At 42.2% G+C, this 18,202-nt stretch overlaps 1 protein-coding gene across 3 annotated transcripts in view; it reads left to right on the top strand.

Moving 5' to 3' along the window:
- mical2a (microtubule associated monooxygenase, calponin and LIM domain containing 2a) overlaps positions 1–18,202 on the top strand; it is a 40,730-nt gene that overhangs the window by 12,012 nt on the left and 10,516 nt on the right. For 2 of the 3 annotated variants that reach the window (XM_071910020.2, XM_071910018.2), the window contains exons 3-13: positions 5,502–5,709; positions 6,382–6,498; positions 8,213–8,314; positions 10,541–10,696; positions 11,546–11,646; positions 12,577–12,834; positions 13,519–13,634; positions 14,348–14,474; positions 14,632–14,722; positions 15,514–15,661; positions 17,555–17,754. In XM_071910020.2, the coding sequence (XP_071766121.1) occupies positions 5,502–5,709; positions 6,382–6,498; positions 8,213–8,314; positions 10,541–10,696; positions 11,546–11,646; positions 12,577–12,834; positions 13,519–13,634; positions 14,348–14,474; positions 14,632–14,722; positions 15,514–15,661; positions 17,555–17,754 (1,624 nt within the window). Of the gene's footprint in view, positions 1–5,501; positions 5,710–6,381; positions 6,499–8,212; positions 8,315–9,205; positions 9,327–10,540; positions 10,697–11,545; positions 11,647–12,576; positions 12,835–13,518; positions 13,635–14,347; positions 14,475–14,631; positions 14,723–15,513; positions 15,662–17,554; positions 17,755–18,202 lie in introns of those variants that run through there. The other variant, XM_071910022.2, reaches the window with a different exon arrangement.

Genomic DNA, 18,202 nt, shown 5'->3' with positions numbered 1-18,202 from the left:
CAGCCGTCACTTTAACCTCTGCCTGTCAAGACACATCCCATCAGCTACAGTGCACACTCACTCTTTCTCTGCAGCTGCACCCTACAGACAGTACAGGAAATTAAAGAGTTATACAATGCTTTGCACTGATTCTGCCATCCCCAAACAGGTGCTACATCACAAACCTATACAGAGCAGTCAGTCCACCAGAGTGTTTTTACTTTTTCATTTAAAAAACAACATATTGCATGAAATACAGACACTGAAACAAACTCCATGTGGAGAGCATTTATCTGTAAGTTAATATTATGTACGGTATGTTCTGTATGTAGGAACTTAACTACGGTATGTAATCTCACACACCCACCAGTGTGTGTGAATATACTGTATGTCCACCCATGCAAACACTAACAAAACACACCACAAAAACATACACACCAAACACAAGCCACAGACACCTACATATTCCAAATAAAGAAAAAACGCAGAGAAACAACCATAAATCAATTAAAACGTTTAAAAGACTACATAAAGACATAGAAAACCAACATCTAGCCCTATGGCCAAATAATGCGATGTATACACAAAACAGACAATTACATACAGAGAGAAAATTACAGATCGGGACATATTCCTAAAACACATGTAACCAGAGAGCTATTCTTAACTTGGTTTATGAAGATATACCTACAAGGGGGAGAGAGAAGGTTTGGGGGATGTGTGGGTTATGGTTTGTGTCGGTGTGTGTTTGCATGTTTGTGTGTGTGTGTGTGGAGGGGGAGGGGGGGAGCTTGGGGGTCAGCTGGCGAAGGTGAGGGGGCAAAGCAGGAATAATTGGGGGGGGGGGGGGGGGGGGGGTGACGACTTCTCAGACATGCGTTCCTCCCAGATTGAAGGAGTGTTTTTATTGCACAGAGGAACAGACAGCATCACTCAGCAAGTGTGATTATTTGGCGCAGGTTACACTGAGGGTGAGCTCTTTATGGGCTCCTCCAAAGAGGTTGGAGCCAGGCCCAGATTGTTATTAAAGTGTGTTTTAAATGCTCCAGTGTGAGCGCTTAGTTTTTTACAAGTTTTGTCTGATTCAAGCCACACCAAAGTGGTAATTAAGCTTTTTGAAGAAACTGCGATTGTCCTAACCTGTGCCAAAAGCTTTAGGTCAAATTTTGTCATTCTGACAAGCCGCAGGAAAGTGTTGCAGAATATAAAGTAGTGCTGTGTATAAACCAGATGTACAAACAGTGGATTGTGTGTATTATTAAAACACGCATAGTTACTGTAAGTTTATGAGGTGTTTTGTGAAAAGATTGCCTTTTTCTTTTGTAGGCCTGAGATTTAATCAATTGTTAGTTTCCACACATGTACAGTATAAGGGCAGTATGAAGCCTGTTCTCATTAATTACAGGACAAACAGTTATTAATTTTTAAAACCAGAGGGTGACGGCTCATGTTTTTATGGGAGCTCCGCTGTTTAACGGTGAAAGATGTGATGTCACTCGACACCCAGCCTCCAAATTCCTGCTGCAGCAGCAATCTTTATAGGATGTGATGTCATCCTGTTTTATGGCCTGATACAGCTGGCTGCAATGACACTGACACACACCTATGGTTTGTTTGTTCTCCATACACTTTTTGCAAGTACCAACATGGAAGCCAATTACTCTTTTTTTTTCATAATTCATATCGTGATATGATACATCGATTCACTGCTGAAACACTTTATTGAAACTTTGAGAAACATTTGCCTCAGAGATGACGGTTGCTGATGGTTGTCGTCTTTTTTATATATAACAGGTACATTTTCCTCTGCTCTGATGCTGTCTCTCTGCATGTGGAATGAGGATGTAAAAAGTGAGAGTGAGAGATAGAGAAAGAGAAGAGAAGGGAAGTGAAGAGAGAGTTTTCCTGGGCGGCGGCGGCGCTGGACAAAGCCAGATTGTAGGGAAACTATTTGAACTTGCTCTGACAACTGCACTGGGGCCAGTTTACACCAGCAGAACAAAGACATTGTTTTTCATAAAGGGACAGACTTATATACAAACACACATATGTGTCTGTGTCTGTGTATTTGTTGCACAATACGCAATTACAACTCATAACTTCTCTCATTTAGCACTTTTGAGGTGAGTTCACATTCGTCAGATCCATGCTATCATAAATGCTAAATATAACTTCCTCTTATATTGATAGCTGAGCAATGAATTAGTCTGACTTATGAATTAGTTTGGAAATATCTCCATCATCATTTAGCATATATAGAAACAACATAAAACAAAACAAAACAAAAAAACAATGAATTTTACTTGAGCACTGTAAAGCCCTCCCAACTTGGATTGGCAATAACATTTAAGTTGATGTTTTCCATTTCTATTTCCCCAAGCCCTAGTATATCCTACAGTGTGTCATCAGCATTTCTATGCTCTACATCCTTTCTGGACAGCTGTGAGATCTTGACAGATGGAGCTGTATCCTTCACTAGATGATTAGGTGCCGTGGAAAAATCTCCCATCCAGTCTAACAGTTTCCATGATACATAGTTCTGTCCCGCACAGAACGACACGGTCGAAACGTCAGGATCGGGTGAGACTTAGTGCAACGTGGCTCTGCTTGGTCTACTTTGTAAGCAGACTGGAGTATTATTCCATTTCTGTTGTTCTAATCCCCATGAAGTCCCAGATGCCAGTCTGTGAGGGTTGCCAGTTGCCCATTGTCGGTTGATGTTGTGGTTTCCCTGGTGGTCTGCCGCACTTAGCTGAGAACCTTAAATCTGACATTTTCATCGTCATGGTGGCTTGAAACTAGTTAGACCAAACTATTGATGCAAAACAGCAACAACAACAGCAATAACACAACTTGTTTATGAGTTTCTGAATTGTATGTCAGGTTTTCAGGATATCAGCCAATTGTCAGGATGATATCTGTTTTTTTGGGGGGTTCCAGGATGCTTATTAGTTAGTGTTTAATGTTAATCTGTATGCTCCTTTGTCGAGAGGTCGCTGCACTGGTCACACTATCTGAGCTCATCCTCAGTCTGTGCTAGACACAATGAGAGTGTGACTGACAGATAGGGTTCATTAATAAAGCTGAGGTGAAATGTGACCGGGGGAGAGGGGGAGGTGGAGCTGGGACGACAGGAAGGTCACAGGTGGGAAGCAGACAGGAAGTGAGTGTGTCCTGACTCAGCAGATCTGGAGCCGGCCCTCAGGAAAAGCCTCATATCTGTAATAATAGAGCAGAGCGTGGAAACCGGCTAAAGCAAACAGCTCATCTCTGGTAGCCCCCGGTAGACAGGTCAAAACACAACATTTACATGAGGTTTGATGCAATCTGCGCATTGTGTGAGTACCTCTGAATAAATACTGGTAATACTGTAAGGCTGACACACACATTAATGACACTTAAATTATTACATTTTTGGCCACTACAGCCCATTTCTGCTGGCTGCATGAGAAACGATTCCCTCTTCTTGTGGTAAAGAGCCACTTTAATCACCCTTCGTTGTGGGAAAAAAATGAAATCCTGGGCCAGTGAGCAGGCCTGTCCAGGCAGAGCCGCCGCCACCTGCGTTTGCCTCACACCTGAGAATACCTCATCCTCATAACCTCAGGCTACACATGATAAAATGTTGTGTTCCTCATCAGCCACATCCTCCTGTCCTGTGAAACCACACTGGAGCCCAACCACACGCACAGAGGGGAGAATATAGAATGACTAAAGCCCAATCATCTTGTGATTGGTGGGAGCAGCAGGCCATTTAGGGAATGATCTGGGATTTTGGTCAGCTGGCACTGGGTGCTCTGTAAACAGCACCCAGGGAGACCGCTTGCCGCTTTTAGCTGACTCACAGCCTTAATAGAGGGAAGCAAGAGAGAGAGAGCATGAAAGAAGCGCACATAGATCAGCCACATTCAATTTTGCATAAAGCTACACAAACATGGCAAGGTCCCAGCGGCCAGGACAGCCGCTGAAACACGACATCACAATATTGATGTGAGTGGCACCTCCCTCCAGGTGGACAGGCGCACAGGGTGACAAGAAGTGAGTCCTCCTGTTCCTGTTTGGCAGCCCTCTTTGCATACTGGGCGGATTTAGAGGTCACGCAAAGGTGGTAGCTCTTTGTGCCGTTGGATGAAATGATGGAGTTAAGGCTTAGAGATGAAGGAGTCGAAAGAAAACCTTAAGCACTTATTGGTGAGGTCATCAAGACAGGAGACTGCCCACCTTGTTGAGCACAGCAGGGGCTGTGCTCAACAAGGGGGGTGATTTTTGTTCTGGATGAAATGCCAAAAGAATGAAGACACAGCCATGGAAACGCACACAAACACACACACAAACATACACATATGCCTCCCCCCCCCCCCCCCCCCCACACACACACGCAATCCTCTGTTATCTCTCTCTATATATTTAGAAAGATAGGGGATGGAGATTGCCAGAGAGGGAGAGTGCAAATTCTCCCTTTCATCTCCCTTTCGAGAGGATGATGTCATGTTTGAATCACACATTCTCAGACAGACGCCGCAACCTCAAAGAACTGACTTCATGCATATTTGAGTGAAGTCGATGCATGAATAATACCTTTGAGATGAAAAGACTATAATAATGGTTTAAGGTTACAGAAGAAGGTGTTGGCAAACAAACCTCTGGGGAAGAATGCAGTTTCACCATAAATGTCCTGCTTCACGAACACCCATAAACTATTTTCCCCCCATCTTTCATCTCTTTTACTAACAATCCTCACATATCTCCAGGGTGGCCAAGTGGGAAGAGGAGCCAAGACTGGAATGATCTTCACGAGAACCAATGTCCATCCTTTCTGAAGTTGTTTTTCTGTTTTTCCCATGTCATTTCACTCATGTTCTTGTCACTATTTTCCCGGCACCTATTGCACGCTCAGCCGTCCCGATGGGTGATCCCTCTTTGACTTGGTCCGCCCAAGGTGTCTTCCTTTGTTTTTTTTTCCTAACAAGGTTTTTCTTGGAAGTTTGTCCTTGTATGCATTGAGGGTCTAAGGCTGTTAGGCTATGTAGAATAGGCAGGTTATGTCTTGCTACAATCTGCTTTTCTGTGTCTTGTGCTTTTCCTGATGTTTGTTTCTGTTCTTAGATCTAGTTAGCTCTAGCTCATTCTCTGTCAAGTCCATTGATACATGCATGTGATAAAGGGCTATATAGATAAACAAACTTGAAACTTAAAGTCTCCTTGAATGAGACACTCACTCCTCTAAATGCTGCAAGGGTACAGCAAAGAGCTGCTCCCTCTGATGATCTATGTGTATGTGTTGGCATATTCACAGGGATAAGGGAAGCGCTATGATCCCAACTCATGATTATGATATAATGTTTCCTGGCATGCTAATAAACAAGTGGGATGTAAACCAGCCCAGTTTCATTTCACACTCTTCTGCAAAACCCTGTCTCCATCACCTATGATTCATACGACAAAGATGTGACCAGTAAGTGTCTCATTTCTCCAGCACTCGTGTTGATAATGAGATCCGTTTGTCATTCTCTCTCCTGCAGTGCCTCATCATCGGAGGAGGCCCCTGTGGCCTGCGGACGGCCATTGAGCTGGCCTTGATGGGGGCCAAAGTGGTGGTGATCGAGAAGAGAGACTCTTTCTCCAGGAACAACGTGCTGCACCTGTGGCCCTACACCATCCACGACCTTCGGGGCCTCGGGGCCAAGAAGTTTTATGGCAAATTCTGTGCCGGGGCCATCGACCACATCAGTGAGTAACTCTCAGTCATTCTGATCACAGTGCAAAACTATTTTAGCTAGGCTGACGTTTACAGTTTGCAGCAACAAGGGGTGCTGCATATGTCCATCTTTCCTTTTCACTGATCGATGATCATATATTCTTAAATGCTGCAATTTCACTTAGTTTCTCTTGTCTTTTTACATTAAAGTCAGTGGGAAATTGGACAGATGAAAGTTACTGAAAGTGTGTAGTCGTTATCCTAACCTACAGTGAAGGGATGGTGATTTATCTTTTTCTTTTAAACATCAGAAACTTGACTTGAATGCTATTCAGAGATGAACTACCTATCTCTCTGTCTCAAACCCTAAAATTCCATTGAAATTTGTTAAATTGACTTTGCAAAAAAAATCACAGGACAAAAGAGTGTGAAACGGAAAAAAGAGCACAAGAAATTTATGAATGAAAATAAAATGAAAATATACTCCTTTGTTTTCACATCTTTTGCGGTACTGATGCTATTTAACCTCTCCAACATAATGTCAAGACACTAAGCTACTGATGGTAAACCTGCCTTGAGTGATGAAGCTTTCAAGAGGATACCAAATTTATATTTGTGCACATAAAACATACACAGGAACGAAATCTGTCTGGGATTTACATATGTATACAAAAGCTCATTGTATCTGTATCTGTGTCTGATAGGTATTCAGCAGCTGCAGCTGATTTTGCTAAAGGTTGCCCTGATCGTTGCAGTGGAGTTTCACATCAATGTGGAGTTTGTCAAGCTGCTGGAGCCTCCGGAGGACCAGGAAAACGAAGGTATCCGTCCACCCGTTCACCTTAGTTACAAGTCCAAACAATAAGTAAACAATGCTTTACTATTCAACAACTGACACTAGTCTTTCCAGAGCTTTGGGAAACTGACGTCAAAAATTAAACAGTTGGAAACTCCACAACTAGACCAGTAAGTAGGCTGCGGTTGAGAAGTTTGATAATGTTCCTTTTGAGGAATGCATGTGTAAACTATCTCCAGTTCACCTTTATATATTGGGAGATACAGGGCTGCATCTGTCACAGTCGGACAGCCAAATAGCTTCTCGGAGGATCTGTGTTTCTCCACCAACTCTGCAGCTGGGTGCTCTGCTTCAAGGTCAGTCAGACAGCGAGGGACTTGACTGTCTCATTCTACAGTATTTAATTTCCTTGACAGCCACCAAAAAACAGGAGTAATACGCTGACTTTGATCTCTAGTTTTTCTTCATATTTAGAATCCAGTGGAAGTCAAATATGTTCCTTGACTCAATGCTTTAAATTCCTCAATCAGCTTTATGGTTCATTACCTTCCCCATGTTAAGGTAGTTATATAACTGCTTAGCACATTAATATCAGTGAATAGACATTGCTTCTTTGTTTAAAAGAAAATCTGGTGATTTTATTTTTTTGCTCTCATCTCATGACTCTAGCCTGTGGATCAGTGAATACAGCGCATTTTTGAGAATCATCTTTCAAAATTGCATCAACTTCTAGTGATCACAGGATAACATTCAGTTTGAAACTATCTAAGGACTTCAATCATTTTCCGTAGCAGAGGTCTGTTAACAATCGGCACAATACACAACTGCCTCCAGTTGTTAATGTTTTGCAGAATGTAAACTGCGCTGCTGCAGCAAGCTGAACTATCGGACATCCGACTATCTAGCCTACTTGACCCTCTCCTACCACTCAGGACTTAAAACTCTCCGGAAAAATTCACATGCTGTTGTCAGGTGTCTCTTCAGCTGAAATATCAACACACTGATAACAACAAGAGCCTTTCCTAAATTTAGAACCAGACTTGTCTCCCCTGCTTTGCTGTGACGGACTTAGCTGTGCCCTTGACATCATGGAATGCATTTTCCACATGGTGATGTTGCACAACACTCTGCCAAGCCGTTACTGTGTTGGTCTCACGCTCCTGCTGCCCCCATGCACCCGGTGCCACTGACACGCATAAACCACTGCAAACTGAAAATGACTAGTATTAAATCCAAAACAGCATTTCAGGATTTAATTATATAGTGTTAGTTTGACAATGATCCACTATCACAGTCTGCAGGATAGATCCGGTGGAGTTTGCTGACTTGATGCATCTTTGCACTGCATGAATGTTTATTGAGAGCTGCAGTTCTCCTTGAAATATGATGTGAAAAGCCACGTTTTGTGCTAGTGTAACTGAGTTCATAGCAAGCGCAGTCTTCCTGAGACACAGTGACCCAAAACAGCAACAGAATAAATATGTATTTGTTTACTCTGCTCGCTCACTTTCCATATACTGACAAGTTTACAAGTAGTATCTAGTTAGTAAGTAAGTAGAAAGTAAGTTTCTTCAGCCAGATGACTTGAGTCGGCAAGTGTCGACCCTGCTGAAGTGATCCTGCATGCTGAGAGAGGAAAAAGGGAATTTCCAAAAAATCAAGTATCACATTAATATTTTTCTTAATTGCTCTATCTCTCTCTCTCTCTCTCTGTCTCTCTCTCTCTCTTTCTCTCTCAGGTCTTGGCTGGAGGGCAGCAATCCGGCCTGGTGATCACCCTGTGGCTAACTTTGAGTTTGACGTGGTGGTCGGGGCGGATGGGCGCAGGAATACTCTGGAAGGTGAGAAGACAAGAGAAAAGGGGGGAAACGGTATAGTCGCCTGTACAGGACATACTGTCAGTGATCTGACCTCAAAGCGTGACGTGAAGTTAATCCACAAAGGCTTGTCTTTAGATCTATCATTTTCAAATGAATTGTGATGACAACCATCTGCTCCACATCCCACGGCACCTCTTATTGTTTTTGATGCGTAACTTAGCAATCTGTTGGCAGTCTATTCTTCGTTTGGAGGGCGACATTTTTTGTGAAGGCTTGTTTTAGATAAAATGCGTCATCCTAACTAATTTCACAAGATATTAATATGACAATACTGCGTGTAGCATCTTTAAAATTTCAGCAGCTCAACATGTTTACTAAACATGTTGAGAGTTCCAAAGTTTTTACTAAACTTTAGAACTCTCGCTCCAAAGTTTTCCCCTCAAGTTCATCTGCTTTTGTCGTTTTGAAAACCTTCAGGCGTCATGCTGTACAAAGCCATGTTTAAGCTTTGCTAATGGCTTCAGTCAGATAAAAGCCAGGACACCTTCTGTTTACTGAATAGCACATATATCCAAGAGAACCCACAACACTGTCTCTGGACGCATTTTGAATAATTTGAACTGCATTGTCTCCGTTCCGAAGCTAGAAAATGACTCCCGCCTTTTGTAAAGTTATACTCCTACAAAGTCATCGATCTCTCCCAGAGGGAACGGTTACACATGAAACCGCCACAACACTGTACATAAATAGAGCGGAGCTGGGGCCCGCTGCAGTCATGCTGAGGCCGTTCAGCAGCTGATACATGCATGTTGGACTCTCTCCATCTCTCTGTCTCACTGTTTCTCTCTCTCTCTCTCTTTTTTTCTATCTCTCTTTTTGAAATGTTGTCATCTCTCCACCAATTCACATCAGATGCTTATTCCTAAAAAGGGCATTTTTGGGTCGGACGAGAAGTTTAGCTCATTCAACAATTATGAAGAAGCCTGAGGGAAATTATTTCCCCCTCCAGTCAGTCTGCTTTTGAGCTAATCTTGTGCATTACCTAATGCAGAGTTAAATATACCCACCCAGATCTATACTTAGCTAATTGTTGCTGCATTTGGAAAAGAGCAATGAAGTGGCGGAGAGGAGAAAAGGCCCCCGTGAATTTAACAGTGACAGTAATGGAGGAGTCCTGGCGCACGTTCAGATGCTTCCCTCTGCCCCTAGAAAGTGCCTTCACAGTCTCATACATTATTTTGTAGTATGCAAGACTGAAAACGTTTATCTATTCATTTTTCATTGCCTTTCTGCAGTCACAGTTTTAGAATAAGTGACAATATACTGTATACTTTTCAGTGAGGCACGTCAGTGGACCCCTTCCCTGTCTTTAAAGCAGTTGTGATGATGAATCTGTGGCCTTTCTGTGATTGGTCAGCAAGTGCCAGTGTCTATAGGGTGACAGTTAAACTATTTAGATTACAGTCCTTACATCATCATGAAATTTATAAAAGTTACATCACAATGTTCTCTGTCACCAAAGGGTAAGCCAATGAAGTTAAAGCCATTTAAAGTTTTGAGCTTAAATTTTTCACTTAAATTGATGAAGTCTGCCAGTAAAATGTGGAATCCTGACTTCAGTCTACTTTGATGTCTGCATAGACTTATGATTGGCCTTGGATGAGACACAAAAAGTTAACATTGAGAGAATCATTTTTGGCATGTCCCCATTTCCAGTTTATAAACGGTTGACGTACTGTAGATTGCTGTTGTCAAAAGAAATATTTTCTCAGTTCATTGTAGCATCAGATTCCTTGAATCAGATCCATTGAATATATAAATGAAGTTTAATTGATATATATTTCTGAAGATATTTTTTGAAACCTTGAAATATCAAACTATGAAGTAAATAGCTTATGGAATGAAGGAGTGTGGTATGGTATTAAGGTTTTGGGAGTGGCACATTTACTGCTGCACTTGAAGTTCTCAGAGTTAATTAAGCCAGAAGGCATTTAAAATGAAATACCATTTAATTTCTTGTCCTTTCTCACACTCTGTGGCATTTGTTTCCTTGGTTATATAAATCTCACCTTGGTAAGCTGCCTCTCTGATCCTAAAATATCTGCCCTGTCATTATGGCTTCAGGCTAGATTTCCTTTTGGTTTAGCAGATAGGCAGATAGGTCTTGTTGGCTGGGGAAGACTAACATCCCTTCTTTCTCTTCCTGTTTCTCTGTTTCTTTCTCTTTCCCCCTCTTTTCTCCCTCAGGTTTCAAAAGGAAGGAGTTTCGGGGAAAGCTGGCGATCGCCATCACAGCCAACTTCATCAACAGGAACACCACAGCAGAGGCCAAGGTAGAGGAGATCAGCGGAGTGGCCTTCATCTTCAACCAGAAGTTCTTCCTTGACCTCAAAGAGGAGACAGGTGGGGAGAAAAACCAGACGGCCTCATCACACGGTCAAACCTTACTACACTTTTAGCTGTCATGAACATGAACGTATAGGGACATCTGACAGAGTGAGCTCAATACAAAGGAAATACCTGCTTAAAAACATTTCTCTAATGAGTGTGGTTGTGTAATGGCAGGTTAGTGTTTTTGTTCTGGTTTGTTCTTGCTATAATCAATGCTAACTGCAAAGGTCAGGGCTAATCACTGCTAATGTAATGATTTTGAGTGATCATCTCAACTTAGTATCTATAGCTCATCCTGGAGGGAAACCGCTGAGGACTCAAGTGCAGAGTGAGATAATTGTTTTGTTAGTAGAATTATTTGTTTATTTATTTAACCTTAATGTATCCAGGTGAAGTCCCATTGAAATTCAAAATCTCATTTTCAAGGGAGACCTGGCCAAGACAGCGGCAAAAAGCCAAGTTGCAGACAGAATAGCACATACAACATTCAACATCACATAAAGTAAAATCACATTAAAAAGAGTGAAAGGAAAAATGAGAGACAGAAGGAGGGAAAGAGCGAGTGAGAGAGAGACAGAGAGAGAGAGAGCAGCAACGAGAAGAGAGAGAAAAGGTGAGATAAGTCAAGTATTACATTATGCCAAGCATCTCATTAAAAACACTCACGGATTCCAATAGAGTCCTGTTCCATAGACCTGACCATTCTTTAAATCCGCTAAGAGTTATGTAAGTCCTTAGACTGTGATTGGTTTGAGTCAGTGACTTAAAATGCACATTACAACAGAACTGTTCACTGCTGTGGGGCGTTTCGTTGGTGCTGCCTTCATTTTAGCCATACTCACACCGTGTCATTTGTTGCAGGTATCGATCTGGAGAACATCGTGTACTACAGGGACAACACGCATTACTTCGTCATGACTGCCAAGAAACAGAGCCTGCTGGACAAGGGAGTTGTCATTCATGTAAGCAAGCAGACATTGTTTTGGTCAACAGTGCGAGCAGAGGAGGGACTTGTAAGGCAGACAGTGTGAAAGAGACACTGGATAAGGGGGGAGACGTGACCAGTAAAACACTAGAGGGGAGTGTTGAAAGGTCAAATGGTTTGCCAGTTACACAGAAAAGTAAAGAGACTCTGACCTTGGCCTCTTAATACACAGTGATGACAGCTAACTGTTCTAAAAATCCCTAAAAGAGAGAAAGGTTTGCTGAGTTATGATTCTGTGCTGGACCCAGAGCGATCTGAATTGGCCTGGCTCTATGTGAGTCACCATATTCATTAATTTGTAAAAAAAATACTTAAGGAAATTGAAAAATGGAGGCATTGATTCAGAGTATAAAACAGGTATATAGTATATGTTTGCAACAGGTATTGTACAAACACAAATCATAAATGTTCATTCAAATTTATTGATATGAAATTTTCAATTAGTGTTCAGTGAATATAGCCCAATATTCTGCAGCCAAAATTCATTCTCTGCACATAAACGAACGCCGAAAACTAAAATATATTTTTGTTTTAAGATAGTTTTAGTTCAGTTTGACTTTTTTCACAAAGTCTTGTTTTTATTTTTATGTCATTTTACAACAATGTTTTTTAGCAGCTCGTTTTAATCTTAGTTCTAGTTTACTATAATAACCTATTAGGAATAGTCTCAGTATCAATGATACATTTTACTTTGGACTTACTATTCATATTCCGTTTTATTTCCCCACACGTTTAAATGTAAAGCCTAGATTTCACTTTTGCTTGCAGCATTTCAAAACTCATTCTTTACACTTACTCATGTTATGGGAGCAGAAGGTAGAGAAATGCATCACGGTCTCTTATAAATGCTAAGCTTGGACTTTACTCTGTTTGAATTTCCCCTGACTGTGAGGCTTTTGTTTCACAGGATTACATCGACACCCAGATGCTGCTGAGCAGTGAGAATGTCAACCAGGAAGCTCTTCTGTGCTACGCCCGCGAGGCTGCTGACTTTGGCACCAACTATCAGCTTCCCACGCTGGACTTCGCCATGAACCACTGTGGGCAGCCAGATGTGGCCATGTTCGACTTCACCAGCATGTACGCCTCTGAGAACGCTGCGCTGGTCAGGGAGAGATTTGGACGCCAGCTGCTGGTGGCGCTGGTCGGGGACAGTCTGCTAGAGGTACGGAGAGATGGGCAGTATGATTATCGCTTTTATGTGTCAAATTATTTAAGGTGGAAAATAAACGGTAACTGAATCACACTCAGATGATACTTGATAATACACATAAAAAGGCAAAAGAGCCAAATGCTCTACACATGGTTTCAGACTCAAACAGTTCAGCCTTTTCTTCCCTTTTTCCAGTGGTGGAAAAAGTACTCAAATCGTTTACTTAAGTAAAAGTAGCAATAAATACTAAAAGTAAAAGTCCTGCATTCAAAAGTTTACTTAAGTGAAAGTATATAACTATTAGCAGCAAAATGTACTTAAGTATCAAAAGTAAAAATACTCATTCTCTTAACAATGCATCATATTTTATGAACTCATCATATGTTTTGCATGTAAATCCTTATTCTGCAAAGTAACTCCAGCCGTCAGATAAATGTAGTGGAGTAAAAAGTACAATATCTCTCTCTGAAATGTAGTGGAGTAAAGGTATGAAGTCTCACAAAATGGAAATACTCAAGTAAAGTGCCAGTACCTCAAAATTGTACTTAAGTACAGTACATGAGTAAATGTACTTAGTTACTTCCCACCTCTTCATACAGTGTGCATATAGCTTCTCAGATTTTTCCACCATTCATTTTTTCAACAAAAATGGTTTTACCAATACATTACATACATGTGCTGTGTGTTCATGTGCAGCCCTTCTGGCCCATGGGGACGGGGTGTGCCAGAGGCTTCCTGGCTGCCTTCGACACAGCCTGGATGGTGAGGAGCTGGGCTCAGGGTCGGCCGGTGCTGGAGGTGCTGGCAGAGAGGTACTCTCTCTCTCACACAAACACACACACACACACACACACACGCAAACAGTGTATTTGAATTTAATTTTAGAGTCACATGAGATTTTCCTTAGGACGAGATTCATTCTAGGCAGAGTAATGTGTCTCTTCTGTCGATTGAGATAATGTACATTTGTGTGTTGTTCCTATTCAGACTTGGAACATTCAGTGAACATACTTTGAATTTTAGGTGTGTCTTTGCTTTTGAGACACTTTATACAACATCCTGGGTTTCCTCCCACAGTCCAAAGACATGCAAGTCAAGCGGATTGGAGTCTCTAAATTGGCCATAGGGGTGTATGTGAGAGTGAATGTCTCTCTATCTGTGTTAGCCCTGTTATGGACACAACACCTGTCCAAGATGTTTCCCTGCCTTCCACCCATGCTGGGATAGGCTTCAGCCCCCTGCGACCCAGAAAAGGATTAAGCGGGTGGAGTGAATGAATAGAAAGTTTTGTAGAAAGTTTTAGGAATCTGTCCCAAAACTTTTTACAGCTGATTAAGGACAAAACCGAAGTTCTTGTTCTGAAAAGTCTCTCCTCTCTTAGAGTCTCTCTCATTAAATAGTAGTGGCCAAGTGAAAAATCTGGGAGTCATCATAGATGCAGACCTGGATTTTAAGTCACACGTCAGCAGCATCACAAAGTCTGCTTTCTATCATGAAGATGTTTATATTGTCTACTTGTTCACAGGGAGAGCATTTACAGGTTACTACCGCAGACAACACCTGAAAACCTAGGCAAAAACTTTGAGCACTACACCATCGACCCTGGGACTCGATACCCCAACCTCAACTCCTCCTGTGTCAGGCCGCGCCAGGTGAGCAGGACACACTTTACTTCATAAGACAACATCAGATTCCTACTTTCTAAACAGATGATGTGTCAGTAGACTTATTACCCTCGTTTTGAAAAGATATACAAAATCTCATCTCTCATCGCCTTCATGATTACTTTCTTATTTTGGTCTCTTTCAGGTGCAACACTTGTGCATCAGTGGAGAGCTGAATTCTTGCTCTCTGGAGCGCTCTGCTACTATTCGTCGGCCCGTCAACCTGGCCAGACGAGGTAAGTCTGACGCAAATGGGAACAGACAGATTCCTGCGGTGTTTTCGTGAGCCTACAATGAATCTGCAGCAGAAAGGCATGCATGCTGCAGACTCATCTTTAGGTTAGGCGGGGTAGCGATCTGAGTGCTTTACTTGATATTTTATTAAAGGTTCCTCTCTTCGGGGATTTTGAGACTCATATGAACACTGAACACCAAGGAGATACAGTCCTTTCCTTCTCTAACTAACAGGAGTAGCAAACTGAGGGATTCCAGCTGCATAGGGAATCAGTCCTGATCTTAGGTTTGTTTTTACATGTGCATTCATTGTGAGGCTGAAGCTTTGAAATGCGAACCCCTGGACTGTGGAAGAAGTAGTCAGACACACATATCTCTCTCTCCGTGTGCAACACCACTCAATATTCCTGTCTTTACAATGACCCTGTATGTACATTCATGATCTTAATCCTGGTAGAACCAACAATAAAGACACATGCTCTACATACTGAACTGAGCCCCATGTTAAACAGCAGTGAGCTAAGTCACTAGGTGGTACAAGTCCTGACAGAGATGTGTGCATACCTCAGCACCTATTCCCCCTATTTCCACTCACATTGTTTCTGTCTTAACCTTATTTGTGCCTGACATCATATCCTCTTTGGCCTAAATCTTCTGTGACTCCCTCTCTGCATTCCTGGGTGTTACTTGTTTGGGCAATTGCATTGTTTTATAGTGCCATTTTGAAACATTTTCTTCAGAAGACATTTATTCAGTTTACAGTGAAATCTGACGTACTTTGTCTCTTGTGTAGAGTCTGAGATCCGACCAGGGAGACTGCTGACCTGGTGCCAGAAACAGACTGAGGGCTACAGGAATGTGACAGTGACGGACCTGACGTCCTCTTGGCAAAGTGGCACCGCCCTCTGCGCCCTCATCCACAGGTTCAAACCCCAGCTGATGTGCGTAAGACTCTAAAGATAATATCATTACTGGCCTGCCGGTGAAGCTACAGTGCTACAGTACGACACAGCCTATGTAACACCAGCATGAATGACATCACTGCGCATTCTATCTCCCTACAGTATTCGCTACATGCTCACATTCACATGAATAGACCTGGTTCTTGTAGTTTCATTGAGTTCATTAAAACCATTAGGCTGACTTTCAAATCAAGGCGCCGGTGATTGCAACACAGCACCCTCCCTGTAATCGCACAACTTGCCGTGAAGGAATCCATGTTTCATGGGTGTGTGAAGTATGCTTGGCATGAGAGCGGCCCATTCATGTGTGTGTGTATTTTCTGCTGCACTCTCCGTCCTTACGTCCTCCTCGCTACTTGAGTGACACTTGACCCTGTTTAGAGTGCTTTGCCGATGCTTAGTGTGTAGTCTCTCACTTACTGATAGGTGTGAGGAAGCACAGCATACAAAACCGTTCTGTATGTCAAGCCACCTGGATGTATAGCGGGCAGACAGGATAGTTTGCACAGTGTAGCTGTGTACATTTCACAGTTTTTTTTTTCTATCAAGGGCAGTTTGTTATTCCTTTGATCCTCTCTGTGCTGAAATAAACGCTGGTTGTTCCATAACATCAATGCAGATTTTAGGGATTGATATTTGTGACGAGAGTGACTAGTATTTAATTAATCCCAAGAAACATCCCTTTCCTCCTGGTAATACTGGGGTCCTGCAGGAAAACAGCAGTGACATTTTAACTCACGTAGGACTGAACGTGTTTTGGTAGCCTGCCAAGAGGACGACTTCTTTCTTGAAAAACAGAAACAGCAGCTTAGCAACCTCTGTCTGGGGTTAGACTGGCTTACTCAGCATATAATTAGTTGATATAACTGTAGATTAGGACATGTACAAATCTAATTATAATCTCTGAACCCTTAATTACTGCCTTCCCACCTTGCCACATTCCATGGCAATCTCATGTGGTCCTATAACTTCACAGTAACCACTGGCATTTTTACCCTTCTCTGCTCCATGTATACTTGTGGGCCCACTGCTGAGAATGGAGCCAGTTGTTAGAAAAAGAAGAGAGGGAGAAAGTGAGAGAGCTGCAATGCTTAAAGGATAAAACCGCTGTTTGTGTGTCATCTAGGTTGCTCCTTTCCTTTATGTCATTCCTGATCTGCACACTGTCAGTATAGTTGGAGATATCAGGTCTCATTGTCCTCCCTTCAGAAGAAGCCATTTGTTGTGCAGTATGAAAAACTACTGAAAATTGATAATTGATAAAATAAAAAAAGATAAAATAAAATAGATAATCCATTGCCAGCAAACTTCCAGTAAACATGAATCCTTTATTTGGTTTGTTGAGTGTTTCATATCAGTGCGCATATTGCGTTTCGCTCTGCTTACTGCCGTTCACCTGACACCCAGGTTACAAACTATATTGTTACATCCATGTCTTTTTATTTGGGGCGTCTTTGTTAGCCAGGGCAGCAGTTCATTTCAAGCTGTGTTTGACACTGTAAAGTTTCCATTTTAAAAACAACAAAAAACGAGTACATGTTAAAAATCGAATTGCATACAGCATGCATTGCAAAATGACTGGGGAGAAGTATAAAATAGAAGTAGGCAGAAGTAAATGGACGATAGCTCTAAATGACACCGGTATTCTCTTTTAAAAGCTACAGCATATCCATTTTCAGTGCCAAAAAAATCAAGGAAACAACTGTTACAACTCAGGATAACATCAGAACGAGAACTGAAACCCTAATGTGGGCTGACATGGTAGCCATATATTTTCCTCAATGGCATTACCATGACATGAAACCATATGAGTCTGAGTCTGAGTCTCGCCACCTGCCTCTTACTCCAGCCACTATCGCCTTTCTCCATCAGAGATTTCGATTCATTAAATGAGGAGGACTATGCGGCGAACCTGCAGCTGGCTTTTGACATCGCCGAGCGGGAGTTTGGGATCCGGCCATTTACGTCTGGGAAGGAGCTGTGTGCCGGCCAGGAGCTGGACAAGACCAGGATGATTATCTACCTGTCCAAATTCTATGAGCTGTTCCGTGGCACACCTCTACCTGCCTCAGGTACTATACTCTTCAGTCTTTCTCTCCATAACAGACTTTATGTACGGGGAGGAAAGCTTCCGCTGTTCACAGAGAACGCCCTGTCACTGTCATCCCCTAAGGCCAACCCATCCACAATGTCTGCACTCGTCTCCAGTACGAGCTCCACCTTGTTATGTGTAATGTTTCACAAGTTATGGACACTTCTCAGTATATATTTGTCTTCTCCTTTGTTTCTGGGTCCACTCTTCTTTACGGTATAGTATGGCTAAGCTATGTAAAAAGCACTTTTTCTATTCAAAGAGAAGGTATGAAATTTCATTTGGTTTCCTGTGAAAGGATGCCTGTGTTGCACGACCCTATTAGTCAAGTGTAGTGGCATGAGAGGAATGTGTATCTATACCAGTAGTAGAGTGTAGGAGACTGTAGGACTGAATGAGGCGGAGGCGTTTGAAGAGAGCTGCCTATC

Source organism: Centroberyx gerrardi, chromosome 1 (assembly GCF_048128805.1).
Source record: "Centroberyx gerrardi isolate f3 chromosome 1, fCenGer3.hap1.cur.20231027, whole genome shotgun sequence".
Lineage (NCBI taxonomy): Eukaryota > Metazoa > Chordata > Actinopteri > Beryciformes > Berycidae > Centroberyx > Centroberyx gerrardi.
The sequence above is the reverse complement of the archived record's forward strand: the minus strand, read 5'-3'. Positions and strand labels throughout refer to the sequence as shown.